This window comes from Scyliorhinus torazame, chromosome 6, assembly GCF_047496885.1.
Source record: "Scyliorhinus torazame isolate Kashiwa2021f chromosome 6, sScyTor2.1, whole genome shotgun sequence".
Taxonomy (NCBI): Eukaryota; Metazoa; Chordata; class Chondrichthyes; order Carcharhiniformes; family Scyliorhinidae; genus Scyliorhinus; species Scyliorhinus torazame.
This window is the reverse complement of record NC_092712.1, coordinates 271,800,496-271,814,059: the sequence shown is the minus strand read 5'-3', so window position 1 is coordinate 271,814,059 and position 13,564 is coordinate 271,800,496. Positions and strand designations below refer to the sequence as shown.

At 47.9% G+C, this 13,564-nt stretch overlaps 1 protein-coding gene across 2 annotated transcripts in view; it reads left to right on the top strand.

Moving 5' to 3' along the window:
• Positions 1-13,564, top strand: part of mboat1 (membrane bound O-acyltransferase domain containing 1) — a 214,592-nt gene that overhangs the window by 62,568 nt on the left and 138,460 nt on the right. For both annotated transcript variants that reach the window (XM_072509701.1, XM_072509700.1), the window contains exon 3: positions 5,571-5,648. In XM_072509701.1, coding sequence (XP_072365802.1) covers positions 5,571-5,648 — 78 coding nt within the window. The remainder of the gene's footprint in view (positions 1-5,570; positions 5,649-13,564) is intronic.

Genomic DNA, 13,564 nt, shown 5'->3' with positions numbered 1-13,564 from the left:
TGATGGACAGATCAACGGACCAATCAAAACACACAACACGACAGCCAATCACAGACAAGAGCATACACAGTACAAAACAGGGAACACGACACTTCCTGGGGACTCGAGCAGGAGACGGCTCAGGGCACAGGCCTCATTGCCAGCCACTCAGACATTCACCATGTGCTGAGTACCAGAGTTTACTATGTTAATAGTTGATTGAAATAAAACTGCGTTGTACCATTCGCAACCGTGTTGGTTCGTCTGTGTATCAGAGTACCCAACACTTCATGGTACCAGGAGTGATTTGATACCTACCCACAAATCTGCCATCCTGCGCCATGGACACCGTCAACACACCGCAGCCGTTGCATGTCGCTGGGAACCTCGGCGGCAATTGGAAGCTGTTCAAACAGCGCTTCCAGCTCTTTCTGGAAGCCAACGAAAAAGAGAGTGCCTCGGACACCAGAAAGATCGCCATCCTCCTCACCACCGCAGGTCAGCACGCCATCCATGTCTACAACTCTCTGGTGTTCGCGGAACGCGAGGACAAATCCAAATACAAGACGGTCCTGCTCAAGCTCGACCAACACTTCAACGTCGAGGTCAACGAGAGCTTCGAGAGGTATATCTTCCAACAGCGCCTGCAAGGTAAGGATGAGCTCTTTCAGTCATTCCTTATGCATCTCCACATCCTCGCGCAGTCCTGCGGTTACGACACCACCTCAGATTCCATGATTCGGGACCAGATCGGTTTTGGGGTCGCCTCGGGCACCCTACGCCAGCAGCTTTTAAAAATAAAAGGCCTCACCTTGGCCTCCGCAATCGAAGTGCGCGCCAAAACCTTTGGCAACACTGAGGGACGTGATGCGCAGGCGTGCTCGACGCAAGACCGAACTGCGCATGCACAGTGGCGCAACGAACGCCATGACGTCACGCGTGCGGCAACTGTGGAGCTGCACATTTAAAGCGGCAGTGTCCCGCAAGAACCCAACAATGCCTACGCTGTGGCAAGGTGGGCCACTACGCTGCTTACTGTCGAGCAGCTCAACCTGTCAATCTTCCACAACTCCGACAGCCTCGCAGGGACGTGCGGACCATTCAGCCTCCCCATTACGAATTGTGCCCAGACAACATCCAGACCGGTGACACAGATGACCGAGACGCCTTCCGTGTTGCGGTCATTGATGGGAACCGAGTTAACACGATCAATCCGGGTGATGAATGGTGTGCCACCCTGACGGTCAACCGATCGCCGATAACTTTCTGCCTGGACACTGGCGCCTCCGCCAACCTCAGAGCATGGTCAGTCTTCTACGCCATGAAGGTCAGACCACCAATTCGGCCGTCCCGGTGCAGGATGGTCGACTACAACGGGAACGTTATCCCGGCTATAGGATCCTGCCAGCTCCAGGTGACACACAAAACACACACACGGCCACACTCTCGTTCGATATAGTCGGCTCATCGAAGGACTCCCTGCTAGGTGCACAGGCATGCAAGGCTCTCCACCTCGTGCAACAAGTGCACTCTCTCTCTCCAGACGGCACGTCTGACTTCCCGGATGCAGAGTTCAACGCACAGCTCCAATCGCTCCTTGCCCACAACCGGGAGGCATTCGAGGGCATGGGAACACTGCCATACACCTACAGAATTCGGCTCAAACCAGACGCCACCCCGGTCATTCACGCACCTCACAGAGTCCCTGCGCCACTCAAAGACCGCCTCAGGCAGCAGCTGCAGGATCTCCAGGACCAAGGGGTCCAATCCAGGGTCACAGAGCCCTCGCCGTGGGTCAGCTCCATGGTGTATGTCAAGAAGCTCTCCGGCGAGCTCCGGAGCTGTATTGACCCAAAAGACCTCAATAACAATATTATGGGGGAACATTACCCCATATCCAAACGGGAAGAGATCACGAGCGAAATGGCCCAGGCGAAAATATTTACGAAACTGGATGCCTCTAAGGGTTTTTGGCAGATCCATCTCGATCAGTCCAGCCGAAAGCTGTGCACCTTCAACACCTGTTTCGGCAGGTTCTGCTACAACCGAATGCCATTTGGCATCATCTCGGCATCCGAGGTCTTTCATAGGATCATGGAGCAGATGATGGAAGGCATCGAAGGGGTGCGCGTATACATGGACGACGTCATTATCTGGTCCACCACACCACAGGAGCACAGCTATCGTCTCCAACGCGTCTTTACACGCATACGTGAAAACGGCCTGCGCCTCAACCGAGCCAAGTGTTCTTTCAGCCAAACCGAGCTGAAGTTCCTGGGGGACCACATTTCCCGGTCAGGGGTCCGTCCGGATGCAGACAAGGTGAGCGCCATAACAGCCATGCCACAGCCGGCAGACAAGAAAGCAGTGCTACGCTTCTTAGGCATGGTCAACTTCCTGGGGAAGTTCATTCCCAACCTTGCCTCCCACACGACAGCTCTGCGCCACCTCGTCAAAAAGTCCACAGAGTTCCAGTGGCAGCACATACACCAGCAGGAATGGGAGGAGCTCAAACTCAAGCTCACCACAGCACCGGTATTGGCGTTTTTCGACATGTCTTGTGCCACTAAAAGCTTGACTGATGCCAGCCAGTCCGGCATTGGGGCAGTGCTCCTGCAGCGGGATGACACTGCGTCATGGGCCCCGGTCGCCTATGCATCGCGGGCCATGACGCCCACAGAGCAGCGCTACACGCAGATCGACAAGGAGTGCCTGGGCTTGCTAACCGGTTTAGACAAATTCCATGATTATGTGTATGGTCTTCCCCGGTTCACTGTTGAAACTGACCACCGCCTCCTGGTCAGCATCATAAACAAGGACCTGAACGAGATGACCCCTCGCCTCCAGCCCATCCATCTTAAACTTAGGAGGTACGACTTCCAACTGGTCTACACCCCAGGGAAGGACCTTATCATTGCAGATGCCCGATCGAGAGCAGTGAGCACGCCGCCAGAATCGGAGGGGTTCATGTGTCAGGTCGAGGCGCAGGTGGCCTTCACATCGGCAAATCTGCCAGCTGACGACTCCAGTCTGGCCCGTATTCGCCGAGAGACTGCGGCCGACCCCCTTCTACAACGTGTGATGCGCCACATGACGGGAGGGTGGCTCAAAGGGCAGTGCCCGCAGTTCTACAATGTCCGAGACGACCTGGCCGTCATTGATGGTGTCCTTCTGAACTTGGACCGGATTGTGATTCCGCACAGCATGCACAAGCTGGTTCTCGATCAACTACACGAAGGCCACCTGGGGGTCGAGAAGTGCAGATGGAAGGCCCGAGAGGCGGTATACTGGCCGGGCATAAGTGATGATATTGCCAATATGGTGCTCAACTGCCCCACCTGCCAAAGGTTTCAGCCGGCGCAACCTCCTGAAACGCTTCTGCCCCATGAGCTGGTGACGTCCCCCTGGGCGAAGGTGGGTGTGGACCTCTTTCACGCGCTCGGCAGGGACTATGTCATCGTCGTTGACTACTTCTCAAACTACCCAGAGGTCATACGCCTGCACGATTTGACGTCGTCTGCTGTTACAAGGGCCTGCAAAGACACCTTCGCTCGCCACGGCATTCCGATGACTGTCATGTCGGACAATGGGCCATGTTTCGCCAGCCAGGAATGGTCATCATTTGCTGCCTCGTATGGCTTCACACACGTGACGTCTAGCCCTCTGCACCCCCAGTCCAATGGAAAGGCGGAGAAGGGCGTTCACATTGTCAAGCGGCTCCTCTGCAAGGCTGCTGCTGCCAGATCGGATTTCTGCCTCGCCCTGCTGGCCTATCGCTCGGCCCCACTAGCCACTGGTCTCTCACCAGCCCAGCTGTTGATGGGTCGCGCCCTCAGGACCACTGTGCCTTCCATTCTGACACACCCAATCGACCATGCTCCGGTACTGCACAGGATGCAACTGCAGCGCGGTCGCCAGAAGAGGTCATATGACACACGGGCAACTGATCTTCCCGCCCTGGCCCCTGGAGACGAAGTCCGCATCCACCTACCAGAAGGTGGCTGGTCAGCACCTGCCGAAGTTCTCCGACGCGTGGCTCCCCGCTCGTTCCTGGTTTGCATGCCTGATGGATCCATTCGTAGGCGCAATCGCCGGGCTCTTCGCCTGCTTCGACGCTCGCTACGAGACCTTACACTGACACCGTGCCCGCCTGTTGTTTCTGATATCGACTTCGTGGAGCTGCCTGCTACCATGCCCCTTCCGTCGTCGCCCGTGGCCAGGCCGGTTCCTCAGCCGGTGGTTCCAGACCTACCCTTGAGGCGGTCAACCCAAATTCGTCGCCCACCTACTAGACTGGACTTATGAGACTGTTTATACATTGAACTCATGCAACCACTGTGTTAATATGTTTATGTTCTTATCGTTACAGGAATTCGTTTTATCGTTCAACATTTCCACGTTCTTTGTTTATGGTACAACCTCGTTATTATGTCACACCCGACATTGCCTCTTGTATATAGTTAAGCCCCATGTACATGCTGTAAATATTACACACACACACACATTTAGCTACACTCAGTACACATCTCTATTTATAACCACGTAGGCACATAATCTTGTAAAAAAGGGAGGATGTCATGATATTCAGGTGAACGTCATAGCACATACATACATACATAATGATGGACAAACGGACCAATCAACACACCCAATATGACAGCCAATCACAGACAAGAGCATACACAGTACAAAACAGGGAACACAACACTTCCTGGGGACTCGAGCAGGAGACGGCTCAGGGCACAGACCTCATTGCCAGCCACTCAGACATTCACCATGTGCTGAGTACCAGAGTTTACTATGTTAATAGTTGATTGAAATAAAACTGCGTTGTATCATTCGCAACCGTGTTGGTTCGTCGGTGTATCAGAGTACCCAACACGTCAGCAACATCTCAACCATTCAGTCTTGCCAATCAATTCCTTATCTCCCATGCAGTACAAATTGATGTTCCCTCTGAAATTTGTCTGTCGTGATGAGTGCAAGTGAACAAGCTTCGAAGGCATGTCTGTTTTTTACCCCCCAACAATATCCAAGAGATTTAATACAGAGACTGGGGTTTAAAAAAAAAAGAGGATTGTGAGGCTTTGTAATACTTTACCAGAGTGCATGATTGAAGCGTGGGTCATGTCAGCTGTAGGAGGAGGTCAAATTGGTACTTGAAAAGGTGAATAACGGGCTACAGCATTGGTACGTAGAGTTAGAACTGCTACTTCCATAAAGGACATCCACAAATTGCCTGCTTGAAGCTAAATTGCCTGCTACAGTGTCTTTGTTTACATGTACAGAACAAACCGTATTATGCTGTTGAGGCGATGTCAATTCAAAAATTCAAAATAAGTTGGATAGATTTTTAGTGGGTAATGGTTTTAAGGAATATGGAACCTAGGTGGGTAAATGGATTTAAGATATAATCAGCAATGATCGAATTGAACGGCAGAATGGTCTCAACGAGCCTGCTTCTGTTGCAGTGTTCTTCAATGCAATTTATAAGATAAAGCCAATAGTTGTTAAAATGTGAAGATCAACTATTTTTGTTTGGGCTTCAAAATAATGTTTCTGACCTTTTTATTTTCCTGTTCCTCCTACAGGTACTCGTTGCACATTTTTATAGAAGTTACTTTGTGTTACTGCATTATGATAACAGCGAACGTCTCAAACATTCACAGGTACAGAACCCAGTATGTGTAATGTTTTCTGTAGAACGTGTACCACCTTGGAAATACTACCTAAATTTAAAATAAATCTGGTAACGTTTTTTTTGAAAAAGAAAACTATAGTTGCATTTTGTACTTAATGATTTGCTTGAAAGATTCCACTTTCCCCGACACATCACAGCTGAATGGTAAATCTCCTATTGTTAAGGGGACACGTTGATGCTGTGACTTGCCTTTACACCGCTGTCAGTGTCTTTCTTACTGAACAGTATGCAGGACCAAATCGATCAACTTAAAAAAAATATATATATTTTCCCATCTCCCTGTGAAGCAATGATGTGGAGATGCCGGCGTTGGACTGGGGTGAGCACAGTACGAAGTCTTACAACACCAGGTTAAAGTCCAACAGGTTTGTTTCGATGTCACCAGCTTTCGGAGCGCTGCTCCTTCCTCAGGTGAATGCAGAGGTCTGTTCCAGAAACACACATATAGACAAATTCAAAGATGCCAAACAATGCTAGGAATGCGAGCATTAGCAGGTGATTAAATCCTTACAGATCCAGAGATGGGGTAACCCCAGGTTAAAGAGGTGTGAATTGTATCAAGCCAGGACAGTTGGTAGGATTTCGCAGGCCAGATGGTGGGGGATGAATGTAATGCGACATGAATCCCAGGTCCCGGTTGAGGCCGCACTCATGTGTGCGGAACTTGGCTATAAGTTTCTGCTCGGCGATTCTGCGTTGTTGCGGGTCCTGAAGGCCGCCTTGGAGAACGCTTACCCGGAGATCAGAGGCTGAATGCCCTTGACTGCTGAAGTGTTCCCCGACTGGAAGGGAACATTCCTGCCTGGTGATTGTTGCGCGATGTCCGTTCATTCGTTGTCGCAGCGTCTGCATGGTCTCGCCAATGTACCACGCTTCGGGACATCCTTTCCTGCAGCGTATGAGGCAATGCAGAGGTCCTTCCTCAGCATCTCCATTCTGCACTGAGGCTGAAGTTGAGAACTTGGTGAAAAATGCTGCTTTGGAGTGGCACAGTTTGCTGCTCCAATATAAAATGTTTGTCACCGCAATATACGTGTTTGGCACTATTTTGTTCATGTATTGGGGCTTGAATGGCAGAACTTGAACTATAATTTGAATAATATGTTCAGTGCTTGTGTTTGAATTGGTCACAGTATTTAGTTGACGGCAGTTAACGCAGTCAAATGTGTTTTGCAAATTGTGTGAACTTGATTTGCTTATGGTAAATTTAAAATGTTAAATTATAATGATGTGACACACATTCTGTTCCATGCCCCTTGTGTGATGACCGTAATGTTGCAGTTGTTCAGTTTGAAGCCCTTAACTATGTACAGTGTGTCTGAAATGCAACTCCAATTTAACTTTTGATATTTGTACGCACAGTTCTATCAGAAGTCAACCTGTCGCCGTATCTCTTTTCCTGAAACATTTATGCTTCTGTTCCCCCATTCTCCAAGTTGCTTCATTCTAGTAGTCTTGCTTGTCTCTTTTTAATAATAACTGTTCTGGCCCATTTTCATTTGCCCTACATTGTTACACATTTGTGTAAATTCTGCTGTTTCCTTGCCTGTTTTTATTGTAATTACTGCAATTTTTGTTTTGTTTTGTGGTTGCTCGTATTGGTCGTGATTTTTTTTTTTACATCAAAAGTGACTTTATAAAAATTATGAAAGCAAGTTGTCTCAAGGTGCTGACACCAGCAGCATTGGGAAAAATAGCAGAGAAGATGGCGTAAGTCTGGAAGAAAGCATTAAAGGGCACAGGGTCTGTCCTTTAAAACCCATCAACAAAGAGTTCAGTTTCAAGGTTTTGCAAAGATTAACTTGGAGTGAAGACTGTGTGACATGTTCTTGTTTCAAAAACAGTACGAATATAAAAAGAATGGCATTCTAAAGGAACAAAGGAGGGAAGTTCAGAACAGCATTGAACATAGCTTGAAATAAAATGAAGATAAAGCCAGAGAGAGAAAGGCGAAGAGGTTGCATGGATTGCCTGTTCGACCTTTTCTTATAGCTTGCCTAGATGTGTAAAGTATTTGAAGAGCTTTGACGGCACATGATATCTAATCAGTGAGTAATGGAAAAATACAGAAAAGTTCCAGGTTCAACCCCTGCTTTGTGTTGAGTAATTGGTGTTGGCTAAGATGGGGATGCAGTTGAACTTGACGCCATTTGGCATACAAAGGGGAAAATTAGCCACACTTTCTCCTCCCAGTTGCTATCCGTGTCCACAACTGGTTGCACATTTGGAAAGTGGGGGCTCTTTAGATCGGTCTGGTAAGATTGGGTCAGAGGGGGTGTTGGGGTGTCAGTTATATAGTTACCCATGAGTTGAACTAGGATTTTTCTGTCTAACATTTCCTCGATACCTGTCCAGGTAAATACGTTGGAACTGTCTGAAGTTCCTGACTCCCAACTGCGAGGCAGAGACTTCTGTGGAGTAGGGAATTTCCAATTAGAGGTTCATACAGCAATAATAGAGAGGGGTGAGACAATGGAAGTCCTTGAACAAAGGTTGCAAATTTTTTAATTGATGTGTTGCTTGACTGGGAGCCAATGTAGATGGTGGATGAGTGGGGAGGCGTGACTAAGGACGTGGCAACAAAAGTTTGAATGGTGTCCAATTTATGGAAGGTAGAATGTGGGAGGCTGACCAGCAGTGCGATGGAAGTGTCACGTCTAGATATAGCAGAGCCATGAGTGAGGGTCTCAGCACAGATGAACTGAGTCAGAGATGGAGTCGGGTCATATTTCAGAGGTGCAAATAGGAGGTCCGAGTGCAGATATGTGGTTAAGCTCACCTCCGGGTCACTGAGGTTGTGAACAGTCTTGTTCAGCAGTTGGTGGGGGGTGGTTATGTGATGTGAGTGCAGCACAGGCTGCATTTTCGCAACCTCTGGCACTACTCATCGTTTAATCCTTTTTTTTATCCTGCTGCACAACCCATAATTATTTGTTCCTGGTATGCATGTCCTGTGCTATGTTTCTGGAAGATCCTTGCTAGATTTCGGCAAAGGGGAATCGAGTTAAGTGAAAAAATCCTTGTTTGATTGATGAGATCGGAGTCAGCCAGGGTGGGCCCAGCTTGCAGTGGCGGTTTTGCTGGCGAGCGGGCCTCCGCTTCGGTGATGCTGTCAGAGTTGAGATGATGGCTGCCTTTGTGAATGATGTCGTGGACCACTGGTCTTGCGCTGTCTTGTCCTTAGTATTTGTCAGGGTAAGGGTCACAATCTGTAAAAACGCACCATTGAACCACCAGTCCGATCTGCCTCTCATCGTTGTCCCACCCTCACCGATAAGTGGTAGGCCATGGGTGCCACAGTGTGAGACAGCCTAGTATGACAGCATCCCCAAATGAATTAACCCAAACTGAGCCCATCTCTCACCGCTCCCCCCTTCCCAAATAATGTGGTCCATGAGGAGGAGTCCCCATCATACAACCAGGGATCAACCAGGTGTACAGTGGTTATGTTATCTAAAAGACAGGAGTCCGACTTTGCCACACAATGAAGGGCATCAGAGCTCATTCCACAGCACGTTGTCATCATCCTCCATCCCGCAGACACGACCCGCTGATACTGCCAACCCAGGGCATCCTCGTTGTGATGCTGAGCCCGGAGGGGGAGGGGGAGCTATGGCAATGGGAAAGGATGAAAGGCAAAGGGGAAGTTTCAGTGAAAGGCTAAGGGGAAGGTGTGGTGGAGGGCAGTGGGAAAGAACAATAAAGAACAGTACAGCACAGGAACCTTTGGCCCTCCAAGCCTGCTCCAATCATGATGCCTGTCTAAACTAAAACCGTCTGCACTTCCAGGGTCTGTGTCCCTTTATTCCCATCCTATTCGTATATTCATCAAGATGCTTCTTAAACGTTGCGATTGTATCTGCTTCCACCACCTCCCCCCGCAACGCTTTCCAGGCACTCGGCACCCTCTGTTTAAAAAACCTGCCTTGCACATCTCCTCTAAACTTTCCCCCTTGCACTTTAAACCTATGGCCTCTAGTAATTGACTTTTCCACCTTGAGAAAAAGAGTCTGACTATCCACTCTGTTCATGCCACTCATAATTTTGTAAACCTGTATCAGGTTGCCTGCAATCTACGTTGTTCCAGTGAAAAATGCAAGTTTATCCAATGTCTCCTCATAGCTAATACCCTCCAGACTAGGTGACATCCTGGTAATGGTAAACCTCTTCTGTACCTTCTGTAAGGGCAGCACGGTAGCACAGTGACTGGCACAGTTGCTTCACAGCTCCAGGATCCCAGGTTCGATTCCTGGCTTGGGTCACTGTCGGTGCGGAGTCTGCATGTTCTCCTCGTGTCTGCATGGGTTTCTTCCAGGTGCTCCGGTTTCCTCCCACAGTCCAAAGATGTGGCCGGTTAGGTGGATTGGCGATGATAAATTGCCCTTAGTTTCCAAAAAAAAAGGTTGGGTGGGGTTACTGAGGTACGGGGGTAGGGTGGAGGCATGGACTTAAGTGGGGTGCTCTTTCCAAGGGCCGGTGCAGACCTCTTTCTGCACTGTAAATTCTATGTACCCTCTCCAAAGCATCCACATCCCTCTGGTAGCGTGGCAACCAGAAATGTACGCCGTATTCCAAATGTAGCCTAACTAAGGTTCTGTACAGCTGCTGCATGACTTACAAATGTTCATACTCAGTGCCCCGACCGATGAAGGCAAGCATGTTGTATGCCTTCTTGACTAACTTATCAACCTGCATTGCCACTTTCAGTGATCTGTGGACCGGTACGCCCAAATCTCTCTGCCTGTCTATACTCTTAAGGGCTCTGCCATTTATTGTATAATTCCTACCTGTATTAGACCTTCCAAAATGCATTACCTCACATTTATCTGGGTTAAAATACATCTGCCATCTCTCTGCCCAAGTCTCCAACCGATCTATATCCCATTGTATACTTGATGACAGTCCTCTTCACTATCTGTAAGTCCACCAATCTTTGTGTCATCCGCAAACTTACTAATCAGTCCAGCTACATTTTCCTCCAAATCATTTATATATACTACGAACAACAAAGGTCCCAGCACTGATCCCTGCAGAACATCACTAGTCACAGCTTTCCATTCAGAAAAGCATCCTTCCACTGCTACCCTCCATCTTTTATGACTGAGCCAGTTCTGTATTCATCTTGCAGCTCACCTCTGATCCCAATGTGACTTCATATTTTGTACCAGTCTACCGTGAGGGACCTTGTCATAGGCTTTACTGAAGTCCATGTAGAGAACATCCACTGCCCTTACCTGCATCAATTATCTTTGTCACTTCCTCAAAAAATTTGATTAAGCTAGTGACACATGACCTCTCCTTCACAAAACCATGCCTCTTATCGCTAATAAGTCCATTTGTTTCCAAATCTGAGTAAATCCTGTCCCTAAGAATCTTCCCCAATAATTTTCTTACCACTGACGTAAGATTCACGGCCTATAATTTCCTGGATTATCCCTTTTTAAACAAAGGAATAACATTCGCTATTCTCCAGTCCTCTGGGCCCTCACCTGTAGCCAATGAGGATACAAAGATTTCTGTCAAAGCCCCAGCAATTTCTCTTTTGCTTTCCTCAGTATTCTGGGATAGATCCCATTTAGGTCCAAAGATGTGCGGGTTAGGTGGATTGGCCATGCTAAATTGCCCTTGGTGTCCAAAAAGGTTAAGTGGGGGGTTACTGGGTTAAGTGGGGGTTAATGGGTTATGGGGACAGGGTAGATACGTGGGCTTGAGTAGGGTGCTCTTTGTAAGGGCCGGTGCAGACTCGATGGGCCGCCTTCTGCACTGTAAATTCTATGAATAGGCCCTGGGGACTTAGCTACCTTAATGCTTTTTAAGACCCCAAACACCCCCTTTTTGATATCAACGTTCCCCAGACTATTTACACACCCTTCCCAAGACTCCTCATCCACCAAGTCCTTCTCTTTGGTGAATACTGATGCAAAGTACTAATTTTGTACTTCGCCCATTTCCTCTGGCCGACGCATAGATTCCCTTCTCTGTCCTTAAGTGGGCCAACCTTTTCCCTGGCTACCCTCTTGCTCATATATATATGTATAAAATGCCTTGGGATTCTCCTTAATCCTGTTTGTCAAGGACTTTTCATGACCCCTGTTAGCTCCCCTGACTCCTTGCTTAAGTTTCCATGTACTTTCTTCCTATCTTTCAAGGGCTTTGTCTGTTCTCAGCCTTCTAGACCTTATAAATGTTTCCTTTTTCTTCTTGACGAGGCTCACAATATCCCTCGTTATCCAAGATCCCGAAACCGGGCATACTTGTCCTTCTGTCATGTGAGAGTACCTTTAAAAATGGGTGTTTAAGAAATGTACCTTTAAGAAATGGAGCTGCTCATGTTACTGGAGTGATGTCAGAGTGTGGGTGGAGCTGAGCTCTACTTCTGCTTTTTAGTTTCAGTTTGAGAAGCTTGGATGTCTGTTTTTCAGTGAGCTCAGACTTTTAACAAAGAGCTGTACTGTTGATCTCTGCCATCCAAAGACTATCTATGGATCACTTGGTGAACCCAGAATTGTAAAAGATATCAGTATTGAATGTAAACCTAATGTGTTCTTGTTTGAAGGTTTGTTAAGTCTTTTGGATGTTAAAAGGACATCTTACAGGGTTACTTAGTGTTGTAGTCTTTGGGGTTGTATTTGATTTACTGGTTGCTAAGATGTCACTGTTTGTTTTAAAAAGGTTAACTTGAGTTCATAGAATAAACATTGTTTTGTTTTAAAGAAATACTTGTCCATTTTCTGCTGTACCACACCTGTAGAGTGGGCCGTGTGCTCCCCATACCATAATCTTGTAAACGTTGTGGGTCAGGTGAACTCCATGATACACTTTGGGGTTCTCTAAACCCTGACCCATAACACTTCATCCTCACAGGCACATGCCTACATGTGCGGCATCGTAGCACAGTGGTTAGCACTGTTGCTTCACAGCTCCAGAGTCCCAGGTTTGATTCCCGGCTTGGGTCACTGTCTATGCGGAGTCTGCATGTTCTATCCGTGTCTGCGTGGGTTTCCTCCGGGTGCTCTGGTTTCCTCCCACAGTCCAAAGATGTGCTGGTTAAGTGGATTGGCCATGCTAAATTGCCCTTCGTGTCCAAAAAGGTGAGGTGGGATTACGGGGATGGGATAGGGTGGAGGTGTGGGCTTGAGTAGAGTGTTATTTCCAAGGGCTGGTGCAGACTTGATGGGCCGAATGGCCTCCTTCTGCACTGTAAATTCTATTCTATGCCGGTTCTGAATTCTAATCAACTGATGTTGAAAGATTCCCACATGTCAGATGTTGATTTACCCTCAAACAACCGCCCCGATCGAAATTCTTCAGTTCCTGCCAAATATTGTTAGAATTAACCTTTCCCCAATTTAGCACCTTCACCCAAGGACTGCTCTTATCCTTATCCACGGGTACTTTGAAAATTATGGAATTATGGTTACTGTTTCTGAAATGCTCCCTTAGTGAAACTTTGACCACCTTTCTGGGCGCATTTCCCAATGCCAGGTACAGTAGAACCCCTTCCCTAGTTGGACTATTGACATATTGTTTCAAGAAACCCTCCTGGATGCTCCTTATTAATTCTGCCCCGTTCAAGCCTCTAGTACTAAGTGAGTCCCAGTCAGTATCGGGGAAGTTAAAATCACCCACCGCAACAACCCTATTGCTTTTAGATCTTTCCAAAATCTGCCCATATATCTGCTTCTCTTATCTCCCACTGGCTGTTGGGAGGCCTGTGGTAAACCCCCAACATTGTGTCTGCACCCTTCCTATTCCTGAGCTCTACCCATATTGCCTTGCTGCATGAGCCCTCCGAGGTGTTCTCAGTACAGCTGTGATATTCTCCTTAAGTAGTAAGGAGAATTTTACAATCCCACACCAGACCCCAAAAGCGGCTAAAATACT